We start from the raw sequence: 26,360 nt of genomic DNA on the forward strand, positions 1-26,360 counted from the left end.
GAAACCCAATCAATCTCTCCTTTGTTTTCTCTTTCCCCCTTGTTTGGGAAAAAATGCCATGCGCGCCCATTTCTTTGGGTTCTCTGTCCAATTCTCTCTTCTGCTTCAGACATTCTTTCATTTTCCATTCCACATTAGCCAGAATAATGGGTAGTCTCGAAAAACACTCAGAAACCCCTTCCTCTGGACTGTCACGTGTTTCAGAAACTATAAAAGTAAGCCTCTATATTCTTCTCTTCCCAATACAGTTGATAGAATTAGTCCTAGAAATTCGGTGGTGCTGGTAGTTTCCAGCCTACAGACTACGTAGGCAAAACGGTTTCTGCTAAAGCAAAGAAATTCGAAAGAATTGCAAAGGGACAAAAAGGATACGTGGAACAAAGAGAAGAAGAACGTAGAGCGAAAGAGCAAAAGGAGAAAATGTTGCAAGAAACCAAAACCACCAGTATCCAGGATAAGCTGGAAAAGTTTGGAGGTGCCGTGAAAAGAGACAATTTGGAAACAGCGGAGGAAAAGATACCCAAAATAGAAGAAAAAACAATTCCCACTGTAAAAGAATTAACTAAAAAGTTTAGCAACACAACAGTTAAGAGTCAATAAACAAATGGATTCAGATGTTTTCCGTATATCCTTTTTTGTTTCATATGATGCAATTTCCATTTGGGAGGGAATCTTAGGAGGGATGTCCAAATTGTTTGTTTCAATGAGTTCTACAACTCCAGATAGACAAGCTCTTCAAGGACTCCCCAGTGAACGAGAAGTGGCATTTATCGCGTTGAGATTTCTTTCACAGTTTGATTGCAACGGAAGCGTCCAACGCTTGGCTGAAGACTTGGGTAACAAGAACTTACTTCCAGTAGAATATGACTGGGAAGGAAACTTGAGAACCATCTCGTTCGATGAATTGTCAAACCTGTATTCTCACATTGACAACAGTTTTCTCATGAACGCTTTAGGATATGCACTTCCTAGAGGACATAATGCTATAACCACCTTTTTGCAGGTACCACAAGGAAACCGCGCCAACGGTAAAATTAGGTCACAATCGTGTATACATTTGTTGCTAAGAAGAGCTACACAAAGAGTACTTATGAGCATTGATGAGTGGCCAACCTCATTTCTGTACAAAAATATCAAGAGACTCAAAACAGTGGTTGGCCATGTGAAGCCTGTCTATTGCATTGCTTTTGACTCGTTTGCCAAATACTTGGTAACTGGAGCTGACGACCACTGCATCAAAGTGTGGTCAGTTGAAACTGGTTATTTATTATACACGCTCAAGTTTCATGAGGGAGAAATTACGGATCTCGCTTTGCATCCTTGGAAGCCCATATTGGTATCTGCCAGCAATGATAGCAGCTTATGTGTTTGGGATCTTCATTCCGGCGTGCTATTAAATGTTTTAAAGGGCCACAGCAGAGGTTCGAGTGCGGTGACTTTTTCTCGCAACCCGGAACATCCTTTTGTTGCTTCTGGAGGTTCGGATGGCTGCATATTATTATGGAACATAGATCACCCAGAGCTTGGTCCAGTCTGTGAATCTTTAACTCAAATTCAAAGAGCAACTCGTCGTATTGAGGAAGAGGATGAATTGGACGATGATTTCATACCTCCTTCAGAGAGTGATGAGAGATGGAACAATGTTGAAGATGATACTAGTAACGACAGAATGGATATACAAGGCAACTCTGTTTCAGGCACTGAACCTGCTTCTCCAGAAGAAAACAGTTCTGATGGAGAGGGAACTGAGCAATATTTGCAGATTCTCAGCCTGGAGTTTAACAATGCTGGCACACTTCTGGCCGTCGGAGCAACGAATCATCGAGCATATTTGTACCGTATCACATATAACGGAGTCGAACTACCTCAAGTTCATCAACTTTCCACTCTCAAAGGTCACATCGGTGCTATATATCATGTGCGTTTTTCACACCGAGGTGAACGTTTGGCTACAGGTGGAACAGATGGCCGTTCAAGAATTTGGAAAAGAAAGAATATTCAAGGCACGCAATGGTCGTCCCTCATGTTAAGCATGCGACAAGATCAACTTGGTCCTTCTTCAACAGATTCGACACGCAGTCGTAGAGTTAATGAACCTCCTCGAGTAACATCACTTGTTTGGTCACTTGAGGATAAATTTGTGGTCACAGCCAGTAGCGACTGCAAGATCCGTGTCTGGAACTCAATTTCAGGAGAATTGATACACTGCTTAAATGAACATCAAGATCATATTTATGTTTTGGATACGAATCCATGTGATAAGAGAATAATTCTGTCAGCTGATCATCATTCTGAAATTATTTTATGGGATATTGAGCAAGGGGTAGTTTTGAAGAAGTTTGAATTGACGTCACCAGAAATGTCGTTTCATTCGTCGTTTGCTTTTCATCATCGCAGTTTAGATGGTTGTTTTTCACCCAATGGAATGTTATTTGCAATATCGGATGAGAGTGGAGCTTTTATTCTTTTTGGGCATGGAAATGGAGAAAATTTAGCACTTGCACCAGAACAACAATTTTTCGTTCATGATTTGCAGGCTGAGCAATTTCATACGTTAGAAGAAAGAGAACGAAGAGCAAAGGTACCAAGTAGAGGTCTCCTTTGCGATATGAGAGGTGTGGCATACCCACTTGGTATGCAGCCTCTTCATATTTTTCGACAGCATAATTGTGATTATAGTTTTTCGGTGGAACAAGCACATGCACACTCCGATTTGATTGCTCGTGCAGAAGCATCCAGACAGTTAGAACTTGAAGAACAAGAGCGAATTGCTCGTGAAGAACGTGCTAGAGCAAGGGCAGCTGCTATTGCCAGATTGAGAAGGGAAATGAACGATTCAGACTCAGAAGATGACGAATGTGATGATGCCTCTGGAAATATCAGACAACGCTTACGTAAACGTGTAAGTAGAAGGCGTGCTATGATAGAATATCCATTTTCGGAAAGTAGTGAGTCTTCTTCGGATCCGGAATTGGTCTATTCGACTAGTGATTATTCAACCTCGGATGATACCGTGGAGAATAGCTCTTTAGATGGAAGTGAAAATTCAGTTTTCAACGTGAATAACTCTACTGACTCTCAAGCTTCAGTTTCTGATGTTTCATCACCAAATATGGAAGACAATCATTATCTTAGGAGTCGTCTGAAGCGTTCACGAAGCCAACCCAAAGCAGCAACAAAGTTACTTCGTCATAAGAGAAAAAATGGACGAAATGATGTTTCCAATTCCAAAGGCGTACGATGGACACAGTCTAAGATAAGTATTCGTCGAAAGTTAAACAAGTCAGAGTGGCTTCGTGCGTTATCCAACGATTTTACAATTTATGAATACGTACCTCAAGTTGATGACGAAATCTACTACTTTCCAAAGGGTCATCTAGACTTTGTAAGAGCGGAAGGAATAGGTCAGAAGAATTATGTTGAGCTTGTTGAGTATTTTCAAGATGAGAAGAAACCGAAGAAGCTTAAAATATGCTCGGTCGAATATATTATTGTACAGAGAAGAAAGCCATATACTGCAGCTCGCCTTCAAGTTACGCCCTTGGAAGGACAAAGTTCAGGTAAGCATTGTTACCTATTGATTGATTTGGTTTTACATGAATGTCTAGAGAAGGTTTGTTTTGAACTAGATTACATGTTTTCGGAACAAGTGCCAGACTTTGTTGTTTTGGCCTCTCGTGTGGAGTCATCACTTAGTCGCCATTGGCGAGTAGGTGAACATTTTCGTACAGTATATATCGGCCGCGATGGACAAAAGTCATTTTACTACGGTACTGTAAGGTCCGTATCGCGGAGTATGTATCGGGAACCTTGGAATAGTATTTATGTACAATGGGATGCTGACAGAACGGAAGAAATGCTTAGTCCCTGGGATTTGATGGAGCCTATTGATGTTTCTTCAGAGACGGAACTAAATGGTATGTATGAGTAAGCCTATTTCATTTATTCATATATTGATGAAATGTTTCTCTAGAACCTTGGGTATCGATTTTGAAAACTTGGACAAAAGTGTTTGAGGAAGATGAACCACTTATTGAAATATGTTCTCCTTTTTTTGTTTCCTTAGAGGAATTGGTTGTCTTTCCGGGATATACCGATGTAGTTGCATTGCCTTTGGTATGTTGTCGATCAGTTATTTTGTGATGAATGACATTTCCTGTTTTAATCAGAATCTGGAAATTGTTTATCTTCGGTTGAAATATGGATTTTATCGTAGTTTGAATAGTTTTGACAACGATCTAAAGTTGGTTCGTGATAATTGCATTTTATATAATGAAGAAGGCAGTGCCATTCAAGGACAAGCGAGACAGATGTATGAACGGCTATTCTCCATATTTATAGCTTCTATTTGTAAAGGAACATCAAACAATGGATTCCATGAAACTGTTGGATCCTCTAGTCATACTCCAAGTCGAAGAACGAAAGTTATGAAGAGAATAGAAATAAGTTCGGAAGAGGAATGATTCCCATCGGTCCCGTGGTCCACTTCCCTCAAGTTGAAATGTGAATCCCATTTCTCATTTCTCTCTTTGGATGGCAGACGCTGAACAAAACAAGCCGTTGGTTGGTAAGAAAGCTGTTGTAACTGGAGGGAACAAAGGGATTGGAGAGTCCATATCCCTTGCTCTAGCTGGGAAAGGAGCAGATATAGCAATCGTGGCACGAGACACGGAGTCTGCACAAAACGTCATCAAGAAAGTGCGTTCAGAGAGACGTTTTTGCAAAATATATCCGACAGATCTGAGTGATGCAGCTTCAGTACGAAAATCTGCGAAAGATATCTTAGCGGATATGGGAAGAGTGGATATTCTGGTGAATAATGCGGGTATGTCTCAGTTGGAGTCGCTGTTGGAGTTTTCAGAGGATAATTGGGATCGCACTATGAATGTAAATTTGAAGGCACCTTTTATACTTTCACAAGAGTTTGCAAAAGGAATGATTGAACGGAAATCAGGGAAGATAATTCACATAAGTTCGGTTGCTGCTATCCACGCTGTCGATGAACACGCTGCGTATTGTGTTTCCAAGGCAGGGCTTTGTATGTTAACCAAAATGATGGCTTTGGAATGGGGTCCTTACAATATTCAAACCAATGCAATAGCTCCAACTGTAGTATGGACAGAAATGGGACAACGTGTTTGGGGTGCTCCAGAGAAACACGAGCCCATGTTGGAACGTATTCCAGCACATCGATTTGTAAAACCGGAAGAAGTAGCGGAGTTGACAGTATTTTTAGCTGGTCCAGGTTCTGATATGATTTGTGGACAGGTAAGCTTGTCATTATTTTGTAAGAATTCATCATCGATGCTTGTTTCTCAATAGACTATTGCCGTCGATGGTGGATTAACTACGCATTGATCAAAGAATAAAGATTTCATCATATTGTGCTTTGAATCGACTTGAGAGATTGATGGTTTGGATGGAGGGAGCCAAGTGTCTCGTTGATCATTGGAAAGCTCTCAAGTCACCACCTTATACCACGCTGATAACTAAATGTTTTCTTTATATTTCTTCTTCGCATATAGTCCATCGTCCACCACGCAGTTATGTGTTCAGGAAACAAATACTATTCTGCAATACGAGACCACCTTGGACACCCAACTTACAGGAAGACTATAGCAAGCGTTCCTTGGATGACCTTTTAGGGTACCAAGGCGAAATATTTTGCAACAGAAGCTTAAATATGCAGTCCATAGAGGCAGTAGGATTTGATATGGATTATACTTTGGCGCAATATACTCCGGAAACCTTTGAAGTATTGGCTTACGAAGGAGCTTTGAAAAGACTCGTCAGCATAGGTTATCCGAAGCAAATACTCGACTGGAAATATGACCCCAGTTACTATTTAAGAGGTCTCATCATAGACAAAGCAAGAGGCAATATTCTCAAAATGGATAGACACAAATATGTCAAATTGGCATACCACGGTTTCAAACCCCTTACCAAATCACAACGAGAAAAACTATATGATCAAGAACCAGCTACTCCAACTTCTCTTCATGACAGCAATTATGTTCCTCTGGATACTTTATTCTCATTACCAGATGCTTACCTGTTTAGCCAACTGATTCGACTAGCAGATGAGCACCCACAATTGCTGAATAGATCCTATTCTTCCATTTTTGATGATGTCCGTAAAGCTGTCGATATATGTCATCGAGATGGCTATATTAAAGATAAAGTTGCTATCGAACCTAGTTATTATGTCGAAAAGGACCCTTATCTGTTCGATACTTTGAAACTTTTGAAAAAGTCAGGTAGAAAACTGTTTCTGCTTACCAACAGCTTATGGGAATATACCAACGTATTGATGAACTATCTTTGGGGCAATCCATCGCGCGTATATACTTTGGATTGGATGGACTATTTCGATCTCGTTATAGTGGGAGCAGCAAAACCTACTTTTTTAGTGGACTCAAACTTGCCACTTTATCGAGTAGACCCTTATACGGGTCAATTGAAGAATGCAGAACTTTTTGATTTTCATTCGGATGATAATCATTTGGTTCATGGCAAGCTATTTCAAGGTGGTAATTGGAAATACTTGCATCATCTATTAAAAGTGTCATCCGGGTCTTCCATTCTTTATGTTGGTGATCATATGTATTCCGATATTCTTCGTACAAAGTTGCAGTTGGGATGGCGTACGATGTTAGTTATTCCAGAATTGGAAAGAGAAGTCAATATGATGCAACAGTTAAATGTCCAGAGACAACATGTGGATGAGTTGAGGAGACTAAGAGATGACTTGGATGAATGGTTGGATCGCCTAGAGTCGGAGTTAGTACATAGAGAAGAAGTGGATTCGGAGTCTAGAATGGAAACTATCCAAGCAGAGTTGGATCAGGCAAGAAAAGAATATAGGCGAACCAAAGAGGCGTTAGATATAACTTTCAATACTTATGATTCCAAGTTTCATCCCATTTGGGGTCAGTTATTTAAGACTGGTTATCAGAATTCCTATTTTGCTCATCAAGTGGAAACCTACGCATGTTTATATACGAGCAGAGTGAGCAATATTCGTTTGGTTTCTCCAGAGATTCATTTTCGTTGTATGGTGGATTATATGCCACATGATCGGTTAGAAGAGGCACCTTTTCGGAGATTGATGAGAAGGCGATTGAGATTGCGTCGACAAATGTTGGAAGAGAAACAATCGGAAGGAAATGATTCCGTCAAAGATAATGAGTTGGAATCCCATAAGAAAGTTGAGTAATGTTTATTCATTTCTGTGGGTTTTGTTTGTCTTGTACTGTTGATGATGATGGGAAGGAGTTTGTAGACAATGTTGCCATTGCGATACGATAGTAGGATGACCATACCAAAGTCCTCCAGGAGAACGAGGAGAATGCCATACTCCATCCAATACGATATTCCAAGCATCTTTTAAAGTGGCACATGGAACCGGAATAATTCCATCTCCTTCACACAAGTGAGTTCCTAAAGTCATTTGATAAGAAATATAGGCAGTCCATTCTTGTGGTTTCCACCATTGGGGGTTTTTACAACCCGTTCCAGCCACACAGACATATTGAATATGGGAGTGAAAGGCATCAGGAAATTGTTGGTTGACATAGTCTAAATTAGTTTTGGTTAAAGTTTGTTTGCTTCTATGCGGTGTACCTAAACAAACCAGAGTGGATACCCACTTTTGACAATCATATTGTACTCCGCAATAAACACCACTGCCTAACCATATTCTGCATATCCAACCTGCCGCAGAGTGTGCAACCAAGTGGACTTTATCTGTTTCACAATCTTTCAATACTTGTTGCACGGTCATACTAAGTTTCTCCAATATAGGTGTAACAGGGCGACCTCCGATGGTAGGTATCCAGTGGTGCCACTGAATAGGTGCAATAAAGCACTTCCATCCAAAATATTCGAGTGACACTTTCAAACCCGTATACTCTTTAGCATCGGCTCCGTAACCGGGCACGATAATCACAGGTGTGATGAGATGGTGCTTTTTAGTATGTTGACTATTGCTGAAACAACAACAGCGATATTTTATACCGCATTTTCTATTCACTTTATGAAAAAAGGAAGAAGAATAACCATTCCTTCCAAAGGTTATGATCCATCCCAACCTATTCTTCTTCTTATCATCACAACCATCCATCATTCAACCTTTTCTCCTCCACACACACACACAGAGAGAGAGAGAGAGAGAAAAAAAATGGATGATAGAAAAAGTTTTCTGCTGCTGCTGATGATGGTCATCATCATCTCATAAAGGTTGGAGTCCAAAACAAACTGTACAAAACAACATATTTGTATCCTTTTCTTCATTATACACAAGTCTCAATCCACAGCGTTGACAACAAGACATGCGAGGTGGAGAAAAACTTTTCAACATAAAACATATACTGCACTGTACCATGGTCGCTTCCAAAGGAAATATCAATCGTTGACCACATCCTTCACAATCATAGAGCAACTGATAATAACAAGATTCTATATCCATCAGAACATATATATAAATATATAGACGCCATTTTTTTAATCATCTCCTTACCTATAGGACGCGTCCATAACAATGCGAGACACAATGGACACTGTATGAGTGCAAAAGAGATACGAAAACGAAGCAAACTACCACAACAAGCACAAAATACCCATTGACTTGTTTCACTGGATATCGATATGTGATAATGGAATCCGTTCTTTTTACTATGGTGTGTATCCCATACTTGTTTGGGTACGACGCAGTCTATGATTTGTTGTTGTTTCATGGTATGTTCAAGTAATTGGTTGTTTTCATTCCCTGTTGAATACCACGTCAACAACCACCCTATACTCTCCTCAATAATAAATAGGATCAAGGGAGATCCAAGTCCAATCTCCCTGAATCCTCTCCTCTCTCTCTCTCTCTCTCTCTTTCTTTCTTTCTTTCTTCTTATTCTATCATAAAATGTTTGGATATCTTTATTTCATTACAATATTCCGTGATGATTGCCAATAGCTAGTGCCGTGAGTAAAATACCTACTACTAAAAAAGGTTGTGCCGAAGCCTGATATTGGACATCATATTTTAAAGGATCCTTTAAGAATAACCGAAACTGAAAATAGACTTGTGGCAAGATACAAGCCACTACTCCACAAGCATATGGTGTTTCGTGAATGGAAAATAAAACAGCGGCAATCAACGCTTGAAAAGTATCGATCAAGAAAACCGATATCCACTTGGCACCTTCAATACCAAACTCCACAGGAATGGAACGAAGGCCAAGTTTCCTATCACCTTCCACACTCTTAAAGTCATTCACCACAGCTATACCTAAACCTGCTAAGGAATACAACAAGGTCAACAACATCACTTTGTAGTCCAACGTTCCAAACAATGACTGTCCTGCCCACCAAGGAAGCGAAATATATGAAGCACCCAAGGCATAGTTACCAATCCAACCACTTCTTTTCAACTTGAGTGGAGGTGCAGAATAAATGTACGCCAAAAAACAACCCAATAGTGCCACAAAAAACAACGTTGGTGACTCGTGCTCCTGTAACTTGTCAAGTGAAAAAGCTAGTCCTAAACCCCCACTCAAAAGAATAATAATCTGTGCTTTCACAGCTTGTTCCGATATAGCACCGGATGGAATAGGTCTATAGGGCTCATTAATGGCATCGATATCCTTATCATAATAATCATTCAGGGTCTGTGTATATCCAGTCAATAACGGTCCTGATAATAACATACACAAAGCAGCTTTCGAAATATTGTCCAAGTTCCATTCAAAATTGCCTGACGCCGCTGCACCACAAATAACTCCCCAAATAAGTGGGATCCAGGTAACCGGCTTCATCAACTGAAGGTGAATCCTCCACTTGGGAATATTATCTTCCGAAGAGGCACCCTTCATACCAAGTAATTGTCTAAAACTCAACTGGGTAGCTGCATTCTTATTCTGTTCTTCGGTTTCCTTGTCTGGTGACTCTTTCAAGGAGCATACCAATGGACTCGATCTTCTCGTTGAAACCCATAGAGTTCTTTTGGACTTGAACAATGAAGTATAAGAACACTTTTGAACATATTTCCATCGGCACTGAGTACAAAAATTTGGACAACGCAGTAATGTAGGAAATATAAACAACCGACAAGGCTGTTGATGTTGCATCGTTGAACAAATGTCCAAAACAAGCTAATCCTTTTGCAAAATAATTCAAAATAATTCATTCTTCTAAAAGCCAAAACTATTCACAGTTAAGCATAAAATGGTCAACCATAGGAAAACTTTTTCCAATCTCAAAATACTACTAGACTATTTCTTCCCTAGAATCAATATCTTTCTTACAAAGAGGACAAGATTTGTCCAGAGCTAACCATTCGTCAATACATTTCTTATGATAATGATGCTAAGGTATCATTTAACAAAGAGAAAAGAAAGAAAATATAAAAACAAAACATACCTTGCAAGGTAAGTGACGAATCATATCGCCATCAATATAGTCAGTGAGACAAATAACACAACTGGTATCTTCTTCTCTTTCAAAGGAACCATGCACATAGCTAGAACATGGAAGATTGTTGATCTGTTCAGCAGTGGCTGCCCTACCACGTCTACGTTGTGTACTTTCAGCATAGGGAAGAAGTAAACGAATAAATAATGGCAAACAGCACATGATCAAACAGAAACATGCCAACGGAAGACCAAGTAAAGCATAATATATAACTATTAAAGCCAACACAAGTCTATACAAGTGGGGGGCGGTTTTGTTCTGTTCAAGATCAGCAACGAGTTAATTTTGAAACTAGAGAATTACCTTACACATGTTTCACACTCCGATAACCAAATAGATCCAACAATAAACCATACCAAGTAAAAGGCATTCAACAGACGCAACCAACGGGACACTAACTCATTGTGATACATGGACTCGAAAATGGTATTTCCACTTTCCTCGAGACTTTCCGTCTCTTCAATTTCAGAAGATCCACTAGGAAACCCACGATAAATATTTTCCGCACGAAAAAATACTCCAGAAGAAGAGCCTGTTTCGTGTCTTGTTCCCTCTTCTTGAGAAAGACTTTCCAAAGAAGCAAAAACCCTAGAGTAACGAGAACCCACCAGATTCAAGACAAGGGAAAACAACTGTATAAATATTAAAACACATATCCAAAAGTGTAAAGGGCGGTCACAGCTCTTGTTCCAACTGAATATCAGGACCAACAATTCAGCTGTTAGCTCGCTCGTAACCAATAAAACTGTAAGAAGCCTCCCAGCTGGTAACAAGTCTCGTTGAAAACGATCTACTACGTTGTTTCGAACCCGAGTACTTTCCTGACGGAGTAGTCTTACTGCTTGACTACTCGAACGTCGGTGGTGGTGGGCCCTGGAAGCATTCCTCAACAAACTCTCTGAAGTTATTCTGTTACCATCCACAGAGGTTCCAGCAACTTCCAACCCTTGCCGCCTCATATCCAACGACGCTTTAAAATGCACATGAAAAACGCTTCTTTTGAAAGTAGAGAAACAACATACCTCTTCCTAACAATGGTGAGGCTGGCGAAGTGGACATCGATTATTCAAAAGAAATTGTCGATGAGATGTAGTGCTGTCAAGGTTATTACACTACTATAAAAAGAGAATTGTCTTGTCCGACAAAGAGGGGAACGCATAGCTTCAAAAATGGAAACTTGTGATAGAAGAAAACTTTCTTCGAAGTGAAATTTGAGTCAGTCAAGTCCCTTTTAAAATTTTGTGAATAGACGCGAGAGTGAAATAGCACATAGTCAAGCTAGTGCTTTGTGTATTGTTCAAGTTGATTACCAACAAGACTGCATCTCTCTGAAACTAGTCTATTGTTTGCAAGTGTAGGGAGAACATTAGTGAACTTAGTTCATGATATGTAGCTTTCGTTGAATTTGTAACTGTAGTTACAAGGCTTTCAGATTTGCCAAAGTATTTTGATTTTTTCAAAAAAGGTTTCATAGTATAACTAATATATGTTTGTAACTTCTCTAAATGGATCTCCAAAATGGCGCGCAACAGAAAGAGAAAAAAGACTTCCTAATGATGATTCCCATTTATGATTCCCCGGCTCATTAAGCGCAGTTCTCGAAAGATTCTCACAAGTTGGTCTAGTTATGAGAAAACGGTAATTGAGAACGCTGCACGCTGCATAACAACCAGTGAATACGGTCACATAGTTGATAAGCAAACGAATAGGTATTATTGAGTCTTACTTATCCATAAGTCCACTTACTGTTCAGTAGAACTTTTGATATCACTCCTAGCGACTACGATTATCAGCTGCCTGAAGATAGAATAGCGCTTTCTCCCACAACACCCAGAGATGCTTCCAAATTGCTGGTAGCTGTTTGTGGTTCAGGAACTGTGATAGCTGACAGTACTTTTAGAAACTTGGATAAGTTTTTGCCAGACAACGCTGTCCTAATAAGTAATGATTCCAAAGTGATAGCTGCTAGGCTGTTCATGAGAAAGGTAGAAACAGGAGGATTGGTTGAAGTGTTATGTTTGGACCCGATAACCAAAACCACTTTGGAGTCGTTGGAGGCTGTCAACAGCTGTGAGTGGTTATGTTTCGTGAGGGGGAAAAACGTGAAGCCAGGCACACAATTATTTCTTGACGATATGGAAAGTCCTTTGAAAGCAGAGATTCAGGAAAAATACGAAAGAGAAGCTTTGATTCGATTTACTTGGAATTCCGGTAGAGAATACAAATTTCGCGATATTTTAGAAAAACACGGTATCATTCCGCTACCACCGTATATGAAGAGAAATGTCACGAAAGACGATCGAACATCGTATCAAACAGTATATGCAACAAATGAAGGAAGTGTCGCGGCTCCCACTGCAGGACTGCATTTTACACCACAACTTCTTTCCAAGCTTGAGCAAAAAAATGTATCACTGGTCCGTGTAACATTGCACGTAGGTGCAGGAACCTTTTCTCCTATTGTCACCGAGTCTGTATCGAAACACGATATGCACGACGAACGGTTCCACGTGACTTTGACAGCTTTGAAACAACTAAAAGAAAACTGTCAACAAAGTAGACCATTTGTTGCAGTTGGTACAACTAGTGTGCGTACTTTGGAGACGCTTTATTGGATAGGTTATCAATTAATAACTAGCGAGGACTTTAGATCGCGTCAGTGTCCCACTGAAGATCTGTCATTAAGTCAATGGTTTCCATATGAAAGGGAGTCATCGCTAATGCAAACGAATACTTCAGCGTGCAACAGTCATCTTCCGACGAGAATGGAAATTCTGGATGCTCTTATCAGTTGGTTAGAAGAGAGAGCATGTGACTCTATTATGGGTAGAACAAAACTTATTATCGTCCCCAATTATCCTTTCTTTATGTAAGAAAAGCTTTGATTTTTACGTGAAAAGAGAACCAATGTATCATTTTTATAGGGTCGATGCAATGATAACCAACTTCCATCAACCTCGTTCAACGTTACTAATGTTGGTAGCGGCGTTTTTGGGTGACAGATCTGCATTATTTCATGTTTATCGTCATGCACTGGAGCACGATTATCGTTTTCTAAGTTATGGAGATGGATCCTTACTTGCATCTCCTGTATTCTTTGCAAACAACAATATCGACATCGATAAATGAGAAACTACAAAAATAAATAAATGTAACAAATAACGAAACTTGCTTCTACAGAAAAACTTTCTCTATACAAGTATTATCCCCAGAACCAAATATCCTGCACATATCGTTTCTCATCTGATAACTCTTTCATAAAGTTTTTGGCGTCTTCCCTATTACCGAAAATTTGTTCATTCATAATATCTATCAATGATTCCTGAACCCCTTTTGCCATATTGGCACCATCTCCACACACGTAAATGCAAGATGAAGGATGACTGAACATCAAATTGCTCACTTGCTCGGCATGTTTTTTCAAAAGATCTTGTACATACTTCTCATTGCCATTTTCCCTAGAATAACAAACAAATAGCTTTGAATCCGGCAAGGACGACAAGTCGCTTTCCATTTCATCCAAATACTCTTGAAATTCTCCGAGGATTCGGCAACCAAAAAACAAATAAACTGGTGCAATTAAAGTTCGCTTGACTGGTTCCTCTTGAGTTGCTACACGACTATCCTCTGAAGACAACCAGTTCTTGTAATCTCTTCGTCGTTGTTCAATGAATCCTCGAAAAGGTGCTACTCCTGTTCCAGCACATATCATCAGATAGGGTATTTGCAAATTATCAGGAGGATGAAAATATAAACTAGGGCGATGAAACATGGTCACCCGCAAATCATGTGTAGACCATTTCTCCAGTTGACTACATATCCTATCAAACACTCCAGTGGCGTGACCTCTCCTCATCCATTTCTTCCCTTCAAATATGGGATAGTGGACCAACGAAAAGACAAAATCAATCTTTCTGCCACAAGGTTCATAACATGATGAAGCTGAATAATATCGGGGTGCTAAAAATGGCAAACAATCTAGTACTCTCTGCAATGGAGGTTGACATGAAGGAAATGTCACTAGAATGTTCAATAATGATACTCTACCACGTATAAAAAGTGAACGATATGTATCCCTACCAACATCCGAACTCAACAAAACAAGTGCACGTTTTTCACGATCATTCTCACAAAATTCACTGAGCAGCAATAGAAAGCTTTTCTTTGGAGGAGAGTAAAGATCAAACTGTTTTCGTAGAGCAGAACGCACTTCTAGCGTAACCGGTGGAACTGATTTGGTGTCCTCCACGTACCAAGTATCGTTAATTTTAAGCCTTTCAAGTAAACTTGACACAAGTCGACTGTCATTCTCAACAAAGAAACCGAATGCATCTCCAGGTGAATAGTGAACTGGGGATTCAGGTTCGACCTCAAAGTGCCAAACTGGCTTTGGCGAATTCGTTAAGCTTAACAGCTTTGCTCTGGAAATTTTCGCATCAAGGAGCTGCTCACGAGAAACACAAAGAAAAGTGTCTCTTTTACTCGAGCTCTCATTTACTTCTTCCTTCGAAATCAGCCGGTATCTTTCAAGAGGAAGTGTAGGCAACTTTGAAGGAGAAGCGTTGAGGTCCAATGTCGAATCTATAACAGACCAAACGTACTTTGAAAGACTTCCTGAGTTACATTTCCAATAGTCTACGATAGAGTCCTGTTCAAAAACGTTATCATAAATGTCAAGCGACTCAAAGAGAGACAACAACTCTGTTTCGTCCGGCATGACATCCACAAAGCTATCCCCACCGATGATCATGAGAAAGTGCTGGCCGGTTGTTTCCTATATTTAAAGCGGTTGATATACCGAAAGCGCAACTATTTTTTGCCAAAGCATAGGAGCACATAAAAAAGAGGAAAAATATAATTATTTTTGCCATATTAAAAAAAAGACATAAAAGGCAAAGTAAACTATTGGAAATTAAAAAACAATCATCTGTTTATTTTCTGTACTTCAACAGTTATATGGATGATTTTTTAATCCACGTTTATCTAAATTAAACATGTCTAAAATAAACATACTTTGAGATCTTCTTTTAGGAAATTAAGAATCCTTGACGATTTCACCTTTAAGATTAGATTGAGTTTCTATTTAATTTTAATACTCAGGAAATTAATTGAAACAACGAAAATTTCCTAGTTCAACAGAAGTTAAAAACTTGTCTCAAATATAAAAAAAATATTAGAATTTGATAAATTAATTTGTTAAACAATTTAACATTTGCGGTGATAATACAGTTGTGGTGGAGTCTGAGCTTCACTCTTATTCTTGGTCTACAGTAAGAATAATATTGTGATTCTATCTAGATATTTCAACTGCTACCAAGTTTGTTGCAGGAAAGATACTCGACCCACTCGTCTACAAATCACTTTATTAAAGCTTGATTATATATGAAATTTTTGAAGCTATAACTTGTTTCGACCAGTACAATGTTGTGTTAATGAATTTTAAGCAATTTCTTAGTTTCAGGGACTAATAATTTTTAAAAAGTATCACTTTTTCTGCCTCTTTGCAAAGATTCGCTCTTTTCTTGAAAAGCTTATAACGAAAACTTCTCTATGTATTTTGGGCTTCCACAGATTGTTACCTTCTAACAGTAGCTCAATGTATTCTTCTTTAGTTTTCAAACCAGAGGAACTGGATCCGCGTATAATTTTTTTCAAATTTTTATCTAAATTATTCTACTTCCTATCCTTCTTTTTAACGAGCCTGTAGAATTGCACTTCGTTGAAGGATGAATCTCAAGATAGTTGCTACTTATTTTAGGTTTTCCGACAATTTATCTACTTTTGAATGGAATATATGTAGTAAAGCTAAAGTCGTTGTTCTGTTTTTCTATCTATAAAGCGTGCTGTACTATATGTTTGGCGTCCTTCAGCTTCGATTTCATCCACAACCCTATCCAAGAACAATACTGGGGTCTCATGGACCCCTTCTGGAATCCTCCATAAATGCAATTAAATTGAAAATGGGCGTGGGATGTTCCTACTGAATCGTTTCGTGAAATGTCGCACGAGTACCAACTAACCTATTTTAATATTCGTGGGCTAGGAGAACCCATCCGTCTACTTTTTGAGGACAATGGTATAAACTATAAGGAAGAAAGGATTGAAGCTGGAGAGCAGTGGCAGAAACTGAAAGAAGAAGGTCAATCTTCTGGCAAGATTCCTTTTGGTCAGATGCCAGTGTTGCAGGACGGACCCTTGTATTTAGCTCAAAGTGGGGCAATACTTCGTCATTTAGCGAGAAAACACAATCTTTATGGTGACACGGAGGAGGAGAAAGCGTTGGCGGATATGATGAACGATTTTGCCAACGACCTTCGTACGCCATATGTGCGAATGATCTACAACGACAGTTGGAAGGAGATGTTACCAGAGTATTTGGAAACCGCAAAAAAGCAGTTGGATGGGTTGGAAAAATATTTGAATCGCCGAGGGAAACCGTATGTGGTAGGTGACAAACCTTGCTTTGCAGACTACAACTTGTTGGCGATGCTGGATTGTATGCATCGTTTAAAGGTAGGTGAATTTTTTTGAAAAATGAGAGAGAGAGAGAGGTGTTGATGATGGGCTACTAGGATGAGCTTTTGGATTCATTTGAGTTGGTGAAAAAGTATTATTTGCGAATGAAACAACGTCCTAAAGTGGCAGCATATTTCCAATCCAATAGAATTCCTGAGAAAGTAAACAATGTGCCTCGCGGATAGAAATAAAAGGGAGTTTCTGTGTTTATAAGAAAAAAAATCCACAATCTCTTTCTCTCTTTTCCACACACATACATATAAATACATCTATATGCATATGTATTGTTCCTGTACATAATAAAGGGATTTCTCAAGGAGCGAGTTTCGACATAAAAAAAAAGGGATTACAATGGATGTGCTATCGTCTTTCTCATGGTACATAAGCAACAGTTTTTGTAAAACGATAAGCTCATGTAGGGCAAATCTGCTATGATTCAGACTCCTTTGGTATCTTTCGAAGAAGAAAAAGGTCTCTCGTCGTTATTATCACTTGCTCTATCCTCAAGTACACTCCAACGGCGATTCATCACTTGCCTGGAAATTTTTTCCGAGTCACTTTCCACACAATGACGTCTCATTCTTTCTTCGTAGAGAACTGGATCCATATCTAATAACAATTTCTGCAACGACTGAGTTAGCTCATGGACATTGGTACTCCAATGAAAAGAATTTTCTATCAAAGGACCCATAATAATGGGCATCAATTCCTCACGATGCCTTTCCAGCGCATCCAAAATAGTATCGTTGTTTCCTAAAATAACTAGCGCCAGTTCTGCCACATCGCAATGTTTGGAGGACATACATTTTGCCAATCGATGAAATACTGGCTTCAATATCGGCTCGATAACTTCCGACTTTACCCTTTCGAGGATTTCTTCCAACTCATGTAGGAACAAGGTTTCCTTCTTTGCAGAAGTTACTGGCCAATATTTTAATAACGTGGTAATAGCGGGTACAGCCAAACTTGTATCCTTTTGAATGAACTGCACCATACAATACAAGAGTTGCTTGTGATAAGTTACCAACGTTCGTGGCTTATGAAGAGGTAATATTGCCCTGTGAAAAAATTCTTTGTGCTCCAGTTTGAGTGGTAAGGAAAATCCATTGATGATGGATCCCAAGATTTCTAATAGTTCCGCGATTCCGTTTTGCCTTTCAGTCTCAAACACAAAAGGATGAAATACAACATTGGCGATGGCCATTCGAATGAACTGTCGCAATGGCATAAATTTTGCATATATGCGATGCAAAATAGTTCTCAGATACTCTCTTTCTCTTGGATCATCGGAGTCAAATAACTGAAGTAGTCTTATAATCAGACTTTTATCTATGTATTCCAAAGCGATCTAGAGCATCCTTTGTCATCCATCATTTTTAACGATACACAAGTGTACTTACTTTGGGGTCGGTATCTCTGGAAACCACAAACTCTAGAAACAACGTATAAACGGGTAGTAAATGAGGCCAAGCAGGATCTGGACGAGGTTCTTCTTCCAGTTCTTCCACAGGTGCTTCTGCTTGACAAGCAGGTTGTGCTTTTGGAGGCAAGGATCGAAAAATATTGGCACTTATCATATATATTACTGGTCCATAAGTTTCAGGGGAGAATATTCCCGACTTTGTTTCAGCCAATTCCACCAGTTCCAACAAGGTTTTCCTCTTAATCTCCTTTTCCTTTTCAAAAACGTTTGCATAAGGTCCTGTAAAGTCAAATTGAACACTACAAAGTTCAAGCTTTTTCAAAAACAAAGCTTTTAGTTCGTTAGGGTTTGAAACGTCCCGCAGAGAAGGTAAAGGTTGGGAGAAGAGTTTCAATTCTTCCTCTGAAGGTCTCGGAGACTTGAGGTCGGATGACGCCCTTTTGAAGTGACCAGGAGAAGAAGCTTTGAGGGGTGGTGAGATTGGTTTTCTCAAACTAGTAACAGGTCCATTTACATTTTCTTTTGTTGACTGGTCGCAATGAGCAGTTGACTTGGAAACGGGAGCAAGTGGTTGACAAGAAGAAGAAGACGAAGGAGGAGGAGGAGAAGAAAAAGAAGAAGGGGAAGTTGTTGTAGAGGAATTCGTTCCTCGTGTCAGTAATTGAGCGCTTTTCTGCTGCTGAGTATCATGAGCTGTTGTTTCTGAATCACTATTATGTTTAGGCATATCCAGTACCCAGGGCTTGGTTTCAGGCAGACATCATTGCTCTTCAAAATCCGAATAAGGGACAGTCCCCCAGTCTCTCTCTCTCTCTCTGGAAGCAAAAAGGAGTGTTAATTATCAATGGACTATAAAGGTGTGTTGCTCATATGAAAAGAAATCCATAGAATGAAGGAGTGTCTATTCCTCTTATTTATGAAAGAATAAGGTCCATATCATATATGTATTTGTATATATATATATATATATATATATATATATACTATGGAATTTTTTATTGTCGCTCTTTTCCACACGTTTTCTTCTCATCTATCCACTTCACCAAATACAATATCTTGAGTTCCAATCATAGTAACCACATCCGCAACCATATGTCCTTGACACATATGATTCAAAGCAGACAAATGATAAAACCCAGGCGGTCTTATACGACAACGATAGGGTCGATTGGTCCCATTGGCTATCAGATATACTCCAAACTCTCCTTTGGGAGCTTCAACGGCTCTATACGTTTCCCCTGCAGGAACAGCATAGCCTTCACTATACAACTTGAAATGATGGATAAGAGACTCCATAGACTGTTTCATATTTGCTCTAGAGGGAGGAGATATCTTTCGATCATCTACCTTTATCTCTCCTTCCGGCATTTGATTCAAACACTGAACTATAATGGCTACACTTTGTCGCATCTCTTCAATTCTGCAAAGATAACGATCATAACTGTCTCCATGTGTACCCACTGGGATAGTAAAGTTTACTTCATCGTAAGCATCATAGGGCTGTGACTTTCTCAAATCCCATGCAATACCTGAACCTCTCAACATGGGACCTGAAAATCCAAAGTTCAAGGCATCTTTGGCAGTCACAATACCAATATCCACGGTACGTTGTTTCCAAATTCGATTGGCTGTAAGCATCTCTTCAATCTCATCAACTCTTGCTGGAAACTGCTCACAGAAACGATAAATATCATCAGATAGTCCCAACGGAATATCATATTGAACACCACCTGGACGTACATATGCCGAATGAAGACGAGCACCAGAGGCTCTTTCATAAAATTCCATAAGTTTCTCTCGCTCTTCAAAAGCCCATAAGAAAGGTGACATAGCTCCTATATCCATTGCATGGGTAGTAATAGCTAAAAGATGATTGAGAAGTCGAGTGATTTCTCCAAATAAGGTTCTAATGTACTTGGCTCGACGAGGAACTTCGATTTTCAAAAGCTTCTCAACAGCTAAGGAATAACACTGTTCTTGAGCCATCATAGAGACATAATCCAGCCGATCAAAATAAGGAAGTGCTTGTAAAAAGGTTTTGTACTCAATCAACTTTTCAGTTCCTCTATGTAACAGACCGATATGAGGGTCTGCACGCTTCACCAACTCACCATCCAATTCGAGAACCAAACGTAACACACCGTGGGCAGACTAAACAACTGGGTTATCACAAAAGCTAAAAAGAGTGATTACTTACAGGATGTTGGGGACCAAAATTCAAAGAAAAGTTCTTGAATTCCACTGGTTTCTCACAAGTGGCTCGAAGACGAGAAAGTTCGAATTCCGTCAATTGCTCTAGTTGCATATCACCAGCCGCTTCCTGAATTCTCTTGCGAACTTCAGGATCGGGTACCAGTTCATAAACCTTCTTTCCCAAGGCCTCCCCTTCATAAGGATCCTTTACCAACAACTTTTCACGAGGGATGGACTCCAATTGCTTATATACTTCCAACTGTTCTTGGGAAACTTTGTTGGATCCTATTATTGAACTTGAGTGAAAACTCTTCCATCCCTTTGTCAAATGCTTCAAGGTATGTCGTAACATTATCACAACACAAGCTATTCCGGTAGGCCCCCAAAACCAACAACAATGGAAAGAGTGAATGGTTGAAGAATGAAGCTGTTGCGTAAGGATATTGATAAGACCAATTCAGGTACCTTGAAACTAGTGCCTGAAAGTAGTGACGATATGTGGGAAATATATAATCTGGTCTCCACAGGTGATTTTGTGCGTGCTTCGACAATACGCAAAGTGCAAAAGGAACTATCTTCTGGTGCTACGGAGAACGAGAGAATGCGTCTTTTTCTAACTGTTCAAGTTGATGACACAGAATTTGACGCAGAAGGATGTGAATTGAGAATAAGCGGAAGAAACGTTGTGGAGAATGAACATGTCAAACTGGGAGCACACCACACTCTCGTATTGGAACCCCATCGTGCTGTTTCGATAGGCAAAGAGAGTTGGGATGAGTTCACTTTGCAACGTATAAAGGAAGCTTGTGATCCATCAGCGACTGCAGAAGTTGCCGCTATATTATTACAGGAAGGCTATGCATTGGTCTGTGTGGTGAGTCGCTCTTTGACACTGGTCAAGGCCAAAGTGGAAACTTTTATACCTCGAAAAGGGAAAGACGCTGCTTTCAACAGAGAACGAGCACTATCCAAGTTCTTCTTACAACTATTTCAAAGTTGTGCACAAAATATTAATTTTCAAGTCGTCAAAGTTCTTATCATCGCAAGTCCAGGCTTCGTAAAGGACGAATTTTTCAAGTTCTTTTTCGAGGAAGCAGCAAGAAGAGATCTTCGAACTCTGGTGTCGTTCAAATCTAAAGTAATTTTGTGTAATATATCGGCTGTGACTAAATGGGCCTTGGAAGAGGTATTGAGTGATGATGCTCTAAGTAAGAAATTGGAGAATGTAAAGGCTCTTGAAGAAACTCGTGCGTTAAATACTTTCTTTCATACATTCGATTCTTGTCCCGAGAAAGCAGCCTATGGTTGGGATGAAGTTGGCACGGCAGTAGAGTTGAGTGCTGTGGATGCGTTATTCATCTCGGATGAAATATTTCGGACATCTGATGTTACGAGACGAAAGCAGATTGTAGAAATGGTCGAACATGTGAAGCAGGCGGGAGGAAAGTTGTTTGTTCTTTCAACGATGCATGTGAGTGGAATTCGCTTGAAGGAATTGACAGGTATCGCTGCCACATTAAGATTTCCTCTTCCCGAATATCATTAGCTTGAGAGAACAACTGAACAATGATGATTTTATCAAACATACAATGGACCATTGCAGTAATAATAACAATCACAAAAATATCATCAACGAATACCGTAGTTTGGAGCATTTTGACACATACGTTGCAAACTGGAGATAATAGTGCCAACATTCACAAAGGAATGATATTCTCCAGTCATTGAACATGCTCTAGTGGCTCTATGATAACCATGATTCATGGTATATCTATATTATGAAGACATTCTTTGACATGAAAACTTGATACTAGTCAACTCGCCCAAACCTGCTTCCACAATATCATTGTCTTCAAGTGGCCCTACGCCTTCTGGAGTGCCTATACAAAAAGTATGCATAAGACTTCTCATAATATAAGTATACATACCTGTCAATAAGAGGTCACCTTCATAGAGAGTCATAAACTTGCTTGTATAAGAGATAAGTTCTTCAATACTGAAAATCATATCTTTCGTGTTGCCTGATTGCTTCATATTGCCATTAACCTTTAAAAAAAAGTAACCCATTTGCTGACACATGTGCTAAAAAGTACAAACCTTGAGCCACAGGTCAAGGTTACGAGGGTTGGGAACCTTTTGAGCGGGAATCAGATCGCTCATCGGTAGAAAAGTGTCACAACCTTTGGATATCGTCCAGGGTGTTCCTTCTGATTTTGCTTTTGCTTGCCAGTTTCGAGCTGTTACGTCTATGCAACATACGTAACCTGCCACAAATCCAATTGCTTCGTCCACGGATACGAGCTTAGCACGCTTGCCAATGACTACTCCTAACTCGACTTCGTGATGTACTTGGGCACCCACAGGAAGCAAAATGGGACTGTCACCTCGAATATAACTTGAAGTTGGCTTTATAAATAAAATAGGATCTCCCTTGGTACTTGTAACTTGGGCACCCATTTCCTTTGCGTGCTTTTCATAGTTCCTTCCAACACAAACCGCTTTGGTTCCAACTTTGTCGATCAACATATTCGATATGCGTGTAGTAACAGATTTTGATGAATACAGGCGCCTAAAAAGTGAGGCAGAAACAGTTCCTTGTACCACCATGTCATGCCAACATAAGTTGCGATTTCTTCAATTTCTCATGTGACTACTTTTCAAAACCCGGATATCATTTCCAACTTGAATGAATTGGTTTTTATGGTTTCTAGTTGCAGACCACAAAAATGTCTTCAAGGTTTTGTATTGTCTCTTGGTATAGAATAAAGAATAGAGATGTTGAATTGTCAATGTAAGAAATCATGAAAAAATAAGAAATGCAGTTGGATGGGTTCTTCATGTTACCATTGTCTTAAATATCAAATGAGTCGACATTCATTTGTAGAAAATGATCAAAAAATGATGTTTGGAAAGTTTTTCACATTATGAGGTTTTAAGGAACAAGTCAAAGAATAAAGGCTTTGTTGCGTTCCTCTTCCTGGCATACTTGAAAATTGATATTGTCAAAAGTCAGCCATTGTATGAAAGACTGCCGTGGTGTAAAGGTTATCATTCCAGCCTTCCAAGCTGGAGACCCGGGTTCGATTCCCGGCGGCAGTACGAGTTCCCTTTTTCTTGAACCATCTCTTCTCCCAATATATTGCATCGATGCTGAAGAGATTTTTTTGCTTCCCACTTGTTCATTTTTGGTATACTGTTGTTGAATGCCTCCTTTGAATAAAACTGGTGTAGCTTATGCGTTGGACTTTGACGGTGTGTTATGTGATAGTTGTTTGGAACTCATCTGTTCGGCTATGTTAGCCATTCGATCCAAATGGCCACAAGTTTTGCAAGGTACAAGAAACCTTTTTAGCAATAGTCATATCTTTCACTCTTTGTAGATTTGGTACCCAATCCTTTAGAACCTCCTGACTGGCTAGTTAGCAAACTGCAGAAGCTAAGGCCGTTGGTTGAAGTTGGTTACGAAATGATCCTTTTAGGTCTCTTAGTTGTAGACGAACAACACGCTAGTATTCGTTCACAACAAAAATCACGACCTTTGAGCGTTGGAGAGATTATGGAAAACTGGCATAGTCAAATAAAGGATCAGCTGTGGCGTGAATACAAGACTTGTGACAAGGAGCTGGTTGATCTGTTTGGAAAGACCAGGGACGAGTGGATTCGACAAGATTTACAAGGCTGGCTAGGGAAACACCGATTGTATGTTTTTTGGGTTATTTCAATATCGTCGTTGCCAATTCTTATTTCTTTGCCTAGTTATCCTGGCATTGTGGACGCTTTGAACTTTTCGGAGTCACCTTTGTTTATCGTTACGACGAAAGAAAAACGATTTGTTTGTCAGTTGTTGAAACATAGTGGGGTGGAGATGGAAGAACAACGCATCTATGGATTAGATGCCGGAAATAAACTCAAAGTTCTCAAGACGCTGATCAAGTTGGATGAATTGAAAGGACGAACGTTGTAGTAAGGATATATGAATGGACACTTGTATACTTAAAGTTCACTATGTTTTTTTTGTTAGTTTCGTGGAGGATCGAGTGGAAACGCTTGAAGATGCATGTCTGACTATGTTAGGAACGCCTGTAAAGTTTTATTTAGCGTCTTGGGGTTATAATACGGAAGAGGTGCGGGCCAGAGCTGCTAGAAACCCACAAATTGAAGTCATCGACTTGCAGACTTTTGTAATGAAAATGCAATGACCACAAAGTATTACCAAAATGTAACCCAAGATCTTACATGGAAATCCTATGAATCTCTTTTATAGATTCTAGTTTCTTTAAACAGTCGAATCTGTTTTCTAACTCAAGCTACATTGCCAATCCATTACCGGATTAGAAAATCTTGCAAAGAAAGCAAAGATGCTTCTGCATCTTGTATCGTTACTAATTTCTCAAGAAGAACTTGCAAATGTTTCACCAACGATTCTAAACGGGATAAACGTGGACACTTTTCTGCTTGCAAAAATGCATCGTTCAATATTTGAGCAACCGCTTCGCGTTTAGAGTAATCCAAAAGATAACTTGCTGGTGAGTTTGATGGGTCTTCATATGCCAACAAGGAAGAAATCTCATTGAGATAGCTCGCATTTTCTGAATCATCTTCACAAGTAACCAATTCTACTAGTTGAGTCTTTCCAAGTTCTACCGCTTTGTCAACTTTTCCTTTGCGAATCAATTCCACGAACTTCTGGCACAATAGTTGAAAAACTACCTTTCTGTTTTGACAAACATTAGGATAAACTTGTTCCATCTCTTTCATAGCTTCATCGATATACCCATGACTGATGAGACTACAGATACTGTGCCTAGAAACTGCCTTTTGGAGTTCTTCGTTAACCCATTCACCTTGATTGGTGTCTCTTGAAAACGAAACTGCAGTACAAGTATATCCTTGATGCACCAAATAGTCTAAAATGTCGTTCATCAGTTTGTTGTCTTCGAGGTAAAGTTGTCGACCATAAATCCTCGACATGAGGTCCAACTTCTCTTGTTTGGCATAAGTTAAGAGGTCAAAAATAAAGTTTTGTCCACCAAAATTGGCTTCAACTATTTCTCCTGGAGTTTGCAAACCTACAGTGGGGTATAAAATACCCGCAACATTCCGAAAAGCGATGGGGAGTGCCAAACCATTCTTTGTAAAGAATACCACACCTTTCATCAAGTTCCAACAACAACCAACTACATCTCCAGTAGTAAATGTAGGGCCATAAGGAGTTCCAGTACCCGAGTCTCGAAAAGCATTGCCATCATCGCCATGATAGCCTAAAGAATTACTTTCCCACCCAGGTAGTCTATTTAAACTTACGTTGGCCGCACTCAAGCCAATACCGATGAATCCATCTCTTCCGGCACTTACTACTTTAATCTCAAAATAGAATATGGCACAACAACTTGGTACTGGAAAAAGTGTCCTTGCTGCTGCTGCGTCTTCGTTTCGCTTTCCAGGTCCTTGGTACTTTAAGCACAAGTTTTTCTTTGTCAGCTCCAAGTATTCACACTTGTCCTTGTTACACCACGCACACGGTATCTTGGACAAAACTTCACTAGGGATGTTTCCTATCACACAACCGTGGACTGGCACTTGCAAGTCCTCATAAAAGCGCCTCTCCAAAGTCTCTTGGTACACTTGCATGTTGGAAAAGTCACTATACAAAAGCTAGTGTGTTGAACAAGTCACTCAAGTCAGTCATAGCTTCGAAGTTACCAATGGGTCTCGTGCAATGACAACATTTACACAAAGCTACCAAATGCGATGATTAGAAAAAACA

General features: G+C 39.6%; 16 protein-coding genes and 1 non-coding gene across 17 annotated transcripts; 9 read left to right on the forward strand and 8 right to left on the reverse strand.

Annotated features, from left to right (window-relative positions):
* Positions 1-45: 45 nt before the first annotated feature.
* Positions 46-666, forward strand: Gasu_27110 (uncharacterized protein). The gene is made up of 2 exons (XM_005706389.1): positions 46-215; positions 268-666. The coding sequence occupies exons 1-2, from the start codon at positions 147-149 to the stop codon at positions 598-600; spliced, it is 402 nt and encodes a 133-aa protein (XP_005706446.1). The 5' UTR covers positions 46-146; the 3' UTR covers positions 601-666.
* Positions 667-685: 19 nt separating this feature from the next.
* Positions 686-4,486, forward strand: Gasu_27120 (transducin family protein / WD-40 repeat family protein). The gene is made up of 4 exons (XM_005706390.1): positions 686-3,560; positions 3,609-3,917; positions 3,974-4,116; positions 4,170-4,486. Exons 1-4 carry the CDS (start codon positions 704-706, stop codon positions 4,461-4,463), a joined length of 3,603 nt encoding a protein of 1,200 aa, XP_005706447.1. The 5' UTR covers positions 686-703; the 3' UTR covers positions 4,464-4,486.
* A 19-nt stretch (positions 4,487-4,505) lies between these two features.
* Gasu_27130 (short-chain dehydrogenase/reductase SDR) lies at positions 4,506-5,385 on the forward strand. The gene is made up of 2 exons (XM_005706391.1): positions 4,506-5,268; positions 5,323-5,385. The coding sequence occupies exons 1-2, from the start codon at positions 4,534-4,536 to the stop codon at positions 5,356-5,358; spliced, it is 771 nt and encodes a 256-aa protein (XP_005706448.1). The 5' UTR covers positions 4,506-4,533; the 3' UTR covers positions 5,359-5,385.
* Positions 5,386-5,395: 10 nt separating this feature from the next.
* On the forward strand, positions 5,396-7,879 carry Gasu_27140 (5' nucleotidase family protein). The gene has a single exon (XM_005706392.1). It carries the CDS (start codon positions 5,420-5,422, stop codon positions 7,214-7,216), a length of 1,797 nt encoding a protein of 598 aa, XP_005706449.1. The 5' UTR covers positions 5,396-5,419; the 3' UTR covers positions 7,217-7,879.
* Positions 7,880-7,900: 21 nt separating this feature from the next.
* Positions 7,901-8,855, reverse strand: Gasu_27150 (zinc-finger protein / transcription factor). Its single transcript, XM_005706393.1, has 2 exons — positions 8,519-8,855; positions 7,901-8,457 (listed from the first exon to the last, which is right to left on the reverse strand). Exons 1-2 carry the CDS (start codon positions 8,733-8,735, stop codon positions 8,231-8,233), a joined length of 444 nt encoding a protein of 147 aa, XP_005706450.1. The 5' UTR covers positions 8,736-8,855; the 3' UTR covers positions 7,901-8,230.
* Positions 8,856-8,865: 10 nt separating this feature from the next.
* Gasu_27160 (chlorophyll synthase) lies at positions 8,866-10,145 on the reverse strand. Its single transcript, XM_005706394.1, has one exon. The coding sequence runs from the start codon at positions 10,116-10,118 to the stop codon at positions 8,937-8,939; it is 1,182 nt and encodes a 393-aa protein (XP_005706451.1). The 5' UTR covers positions 10,119-10,145; the 3' UTR covers positions 8,866-8,936.
* A 5-nt stretch (positions 10,146-10,150) lies between these two features.
* Gasu_27170 (zinc finger (C3HC4-type RING finger) family protein) lies at positions 10,151-11,555 on the reverse strand. Its single transcript, XM_005706395.1, has 4 exons — positions 11,484-11,555; positions 10,770-11,431; positions 10,411-10,719; positions 10,151-10,356 (listed from the first exon to the last, which is right to left on the reverse strand). Exons 1-4 carry the CDS (start codon positions 11,518-11,520, stop codon positions 10,258-10,260), a joined length of 1,107 nt encoding a protein of 368 aa, XP_005706452.1. The 5' UTR covers positions 11,521-11,555; the 3' UTR covers positions 10,151-10,257.
* Positions 11,556-12,015: 460 nt separating this feature from the next.
* Gasu_27180 (S-adenosylmethionine:tRNA ribosyltransferase-isomerase) lies at positions 12,016-13,626 on the forward strand. The gene is made up of 3 exons (XM_005706396.1): positions 12,016-12,170; positions 12,218-13,330; positions 13,386-13,626. The coding sequence occupies exons 1-3, from the start codon at positions 12,031-12,033 to the stop codon at positions 13,588-13,590; spliced, it is 1,458 nt and encodes a 485-aa protein (XP_005706453.1). The 5' UTR covers positions 12,016-12,030; the 3' UTR covers positions 13,591-13,626.
* Positions 13,627-13,640: 14 nt separating this feature from the next.
* Gasu_27190 ([methionine synthase] reductase) lies at positions 13,641-15,215 on the reverse strand. Its single transcript, XM_005706397.1, has one exon. It carries the CDS (start codon positions 15,209-15,211, stop codon positions 13,664-13,666), a length of 1,548 nt encoding a protein of 515 aa, XP_005706454.1. The 5' UTR covers positions 15,212-15,215; the 3' UTR covers positions 13,641-13,663.
* A 1,210-nt stretch (positions 15,216-16,425) lies between these two features.
* Positions 16,426-17,209, forward strand: Gasu_27200 (glutathione S-transferase). Its single transcript, XM_005706398.1, has 2 exons — positions 16,426-16,974; positions 17,034-17,209. The coding sequence occupies exons 1-2, from the start codon at positions 16,459-16,461 to the stop codon at positions 17,160-17,162; spliced, it is 645 nt and encodes a 214-aa protein (XP_005706455.1). The 5' UTR covers positions 16,426-16,458; the 3' UTR covers positions 17,163-17,209.
* Positions 17,210-17,220: 11 nt separating this feature from the next.
* On the reverse strand, positions 17,221-19,185 carry Gasu_27210 (protein phosphatase 2 (formerly 2A), regulatory subunit B'). The gene is made up of 2 exons (XM_005706399.1): positions 18,378-19,185; positions 17,221-18,325 (listed from the first exon to the last, which is right to left on the reverse strand). The coding sequence occupies exons 1-2, from the start codon at positions 19,125-19,127 to the stop codon at positions 17,414-17,416; spliced, it is 1,662 nt and encodes a 553-aa protein (XP_005706456.1). The 5' UTR covers positions 19,128-19,185; the 3' UTR covers positions 17,221-17,413.
* A 113-nt stretch (positions 19,186-19,298) lies between these two features.
* Gasu_27220 (NADH dehydrogenase (ubiquinone) Fe-S protein 2) lies at positions 19,299-20,995 on the reverse strand. The gene is made up of 2 exons (XM_005706400.1): positions 20,598-20,995; positions 19,299-20,551 (listed from the first exon to the last, which is right to left on the reverse strand). Exons 1-2 carry the CDS (start codon positions 20,943-20,945, stop codon positions 19,427-19,429), a joined length of 1,473 nt encoding a protein of 490 aa, XP_005706457.1. The 5' UTR covers positions 20,946-20,995; the 3' UTR covers positions 19,299-19,426.
* A 10-nt stretch (positions 20,996-21,005) lies between these two features.
* On the forward strand, positions 21,006-22,326 carry Gasu_27230 (cell division protein pelota). The gene has a single exon (XM_005706401.1). The coding sequence runs from the start codon at positions 21,015-21,017 to the stop codon at positions 22,137-22,139; it is 1,125 nt and encodes a 374-aa protein (XP_005706458.1). The 5' UTR covers positions 21,006-21,014; the 3' UTR covers positions 22,140-22,326.
* Positions 22,327-22,340: 14 nt separating this feature from the next.
* Positions 22,341-23,255, reverse strand: Gasu_27240 (5-oxopent-3-ene-1,2,5-tricarboxylate decarboxylase). The gene is made up of 3 exons (XM_005706402.1): positions 22,691-23,255; positions 22,522-22,639; positions 22,341-22,473 (listed from the first exon to the last, which is right to left on the reverse strand). Exons 1-3 carry the CDS (start codon positions 23,198-23,200, stop codon positions 22,370-22,372), a joined length of 732 nt encoding a protein of 243 aa, XP_005706459.1. The 5' UTR covers positions 23,201-23,255; the 3' UTR covers positions 22,341-22,369.
* Positions 23,256-23,620: 365 nt separating this feature from the next.
* Positions 23,621-23,692, forward strand: Gasu_nc0027. The gene has a single exon. It is a non-coding gene; the product is annotated as a tRNA-Gly (tRNA).
* Positions 23,693-23,705: 13 nt separating this feature from the next.
* On the forward strand, positions 23,706-24,816 carry Gasu_27250 (uncharacterized protein). The gene is made up of 4 exons (XM_005706403.1): positions 23,706-23,926; positions 23,974-24,292; positions 24,350-24,556; positions 24,615-24,816. Exons 1-4 carry the CDS (start codon positions 23,797-23,799, stop codon positions 24,790-24,792), a joined length of 834 nt encoding a protein of 277 aa, XP_005706460.1. The 5' UTR covers positions 23,706-23,796; the 3' UTR covers positions 24,793-24,816.
* A 4-nt stretch (positions 24,817-24,820) lies between these two features.
* Gasu_27260 (SPla/RYanodine receptor (SPRY) domain-containing protein) lies at positions 24,821-26,355 on the reverse strand. The gene has a single exon (XM_005706404.1). It carries the CDS (start codon positions 26,222-26,224, stop codon positions 24,917-24,919), a length of 1,308 nt encoding a protein of 435 aa, XP_005706461.1. The 5' UTR covers positions 26,225-26,355; the 3' UTR covers positions 24,821-24,916.
* Positions 26,356-26,360: the final 5 nt, after the last annotated feature.

This window comes from Galdieria sulphuraria (genome assembly GCF_000341285.1).
Source record: "Galdieria sulphuraria unplaced genomic scaffold scaf_20, whole genome shotgun sequence".
NCBI lineage: Eukaryota > Rhodophyta > Bangiophyceae > Galdieriales > Galdieriaceae > Galdieria > Galdieria sulphuraria.

What these genes read in the sequence shown, in the direction of transcription:
- Gasu_27210 (XM_005706399.1), bottom strand. Translation starts at nt 19,127, where the DNA reads ATGCCTAAACATAATAGTGATTCAGAAACAACAGCTCATGATACTCAG. An exon ending in CCAGAGATACCGACCCCAAA is followed by an intron (nt 18,326 to 18,377) that starts GTAAGTACACTT and finishes AGGATGCTCTAG; the next exon opens with ATCGCTTTGGAATACATAGA.
- Gasu_27180 (XM_005706396.1), top strand. Translation starts at nt 12,031, where the DNA reads ATGATTCCCCGGCTCATTAAGCGCAGTTCTCGAAAGATTCTCACAAGT. An exon ending in GTTGATAAGCAAACGAATAG is followed by an intron (nt 12,171 to 12,217) that starts GTATTATTGAGT and finishes ACTGTTCAGTAG; the next exon opens with AACTTTTGATATCACTCCTA. An exon ending in CCCAATTATCCTTTCTTTAT is followed by an intron (nt 13,331 to 13,385) that starts GTAAGAAAAGCT and finishes TCATTTTTATAG; the next exon opens with GGTCGATGCAATGATAACCA.
- Gasu_27200 (XM_005706398.1), top strand. Translation starts at nt 16,459, where the DNA reads ATGTCGCACGAGTACCAACTAACCTATTTTAATATTCGTGGGCTAGGA. An exon ending in ATTGTATGCATCGTTTAAAG is followed by an intron (nt 16,975 to 17,033) that starts GTAGGTGAATTT and finishes ATGGGCTACTAG; the next exon opens with GATGAGCTTTTGGATTCATT.
- Gasu_27160 (XM_005706394.1), bottom strand. Translation starts at nt 10,118, where the DNA reads ATGCAACATCAACAGCCTTGTCGGTTGTTTATATTTCCTACATTACTG.
- Gasu_27230 (XM_005706401.1), top strand. Translation starts at nt 21,015, where the DNA reads ATGAAGCTGTTGCGTAAGGATATTGATAAGACCAATTCAGGTACCTTG.
- Gasu_27170 (XM_005706395.1), bottom strand. Translation starts at nt 11,520, where the DNA reads ATGTCCACTTCGCCAGCCTCACCATTGTTAGGAAGAG. An exon ending in CTCACCATTGTTAGGAAGAG is followed by an intron (nt 11,432 to 11,483) that starts GTATGTTGTTTC and finishes TGCATTTTAAAG; the next exon opens with CGTCGTTGGATATGAGGCGG. An exon ending in TATCGGAGTGTGAAACATGT is followed by an intron (nt 10,720 to 10,769) that starts GTAAGGTAATTC and finishes GATCTTGAACAG; the next exon opens with AACAAAACCGCCCCCCACTT.
- Gasu_27260 (XM_005706404.1), bottom strand. Translation starts at nt 26,224, where the DNA reads ATGCAAGTGTACCAAGAGACTTTGGAGAGGCGCTTTTATGAGGACTTG.
- Gasu_27120 (XM_005706390.1), top strand. Translation starts at nt 704, where the DNA reads ATGAGTTCTACAACTCCAGATAGACAAGCTCTTCAAGGACTCCCCAGT. An exon ending in CTTGGAAGGACAAAGTTCAG is followed by an intron (nt 3,561 to 3,608) that starts GTAAGCATTGTT and finishes ATGAATGTCTAG; the next exon opens with AGAAGGTTTGTTTTGAACTA. An exon ending in TTCAGAGACGGAACTAAATG is followed by an intron (nt 3,918 to 3,973) that starts GTATGTATGAGT and finishes ATGTTTCTCTAG; the next exon opens with AACCTTGGGTATCGATTTTG.
- Gasu_27140 (XM_005706392.1), top strand. Translation starts at nt 5,420, where the DNA reads ATGGAGGGAGCCAAGTGTCTCGTTGATCATTGGAAAGCTCTCAAGTCA.
- Gasu_27240 (XM_005706402.1), bottom strand. Translation starts at nt 23,200, where the DNA reads ATGGTGGTACAAGGAACTGTTTCTGCCTCACTTTTTAGGCGCCTGTAT. An exon ending in ACCTTGACCTGTGGCTCAAG is followed by an intron (nt 22,640 to 22,690) that starts GTTTGTACTTTT and finishes TTTTTTTTAAAG; the next exon opens with GTTAATGGCAATATGAAGCA. An exon ending in AGGTGACCTCTTATTGACAG is followed by an intron (nt 22,474 to 22,521) that starts GTATGTATACTT and finishes CTTTTTGTATAG; the next exon opens with GCACTCCAGAAGGCGTAGGG.
- Gasu_27190 (XM_005706397.1), bottom strand. Translation starts at nt 15,211, where the DNA reads ATGATCATCGGTGGGGATAGCTTTGTGGATGTCATGCCGGACGAAACA.
- Gasu_27250 (XM_005706403.1), top strand. Translation starts at nt 23,797, where the DNA reads ATGCCTCCTTTGAATAAAACTGGTGTAGCTTATGCGTTGGACTTTGAC. An exon ending in ATGGCCACAAGTTTTGCAAG is followed by an intron (nt 23,927 to 23,973) that starts GTACAAGAAACC and finishes CACTCTTTGTAG; the next exon opens with ATTTGGTACCCAATCCTTTA. An exon ending in TTGAAAGGACGAACGTTGTA is followed by an intron (nt 24,557 to 24,614) that starts GTAAGGATATAT and finishes TTTTTTTGTTAG; the next exon opens with TTTCGTGGAGGATCGAGTGG.
- Gasu_27130 (XM_005706391.1), top strand. Translation starts at nt 4,534, where the DNA reads ATGGCAGACGCTGAACAAAACAAGCCGTTGGTTGGTAAGAAAGCTGTT. An exon ending in CTGATATGATTTGTGGACAG is followed by an intron (nt 5,269 to 5,322) that starts GTAAGCTTGTCA and finishes GTTTCTCAATAG; the next exon opens with ACTATTGCCGTCGATGGTGG.
- Gasu_27110 (XM_005706389.1), top strand. Translation starts at nt 147, where the DNA reads ATGGGTAGTCTCGAAAAACACTCAGAAACCCCTTCCTCTGGACTGTCA. An exon ending in GTGTTTCAGAAACTATAAAA is followed by an intron (nt 216 to 267) that starts GTAAGCCTCTAT and finishes AATTAGTCCTAG; the next exon opens with AAATTCGGTGGTGCTGGTAG.
- Gasu_27220 (XM_005706400.1), bottom strand. Translation starts at nt 20,945, where the DNA reads ATGTTACGACATACCTTGAAGCATTTGACAAAGGGATGGAAGAGTTTT. An exon ending in ATTTTGGTCCCCAACATCCT is followed by an intron (nt 20,552 to 20,597) that starts GTAAGTAATCAC and finishes CCAGTTGTTTAG; the next exon opens with TCTGCCCACGGTGTGTTACG.
- Gasu_27150 (XM_005706393.1), bottom strand. Translation starts at nt 8,735, where the DNA reads ATGAAACAACAACAAATCATAGACTGCGTCGTACCCAAACAAGTATGG. An exon ending in GTTATGGACGCGTCCTATAG is followed by an intron (nt 8,458 to 8,518) that starts GTAAGGAGATGA and finishes TGATGGATATAG; the next exon opens with AATCTTGTTATTATCAGTTG.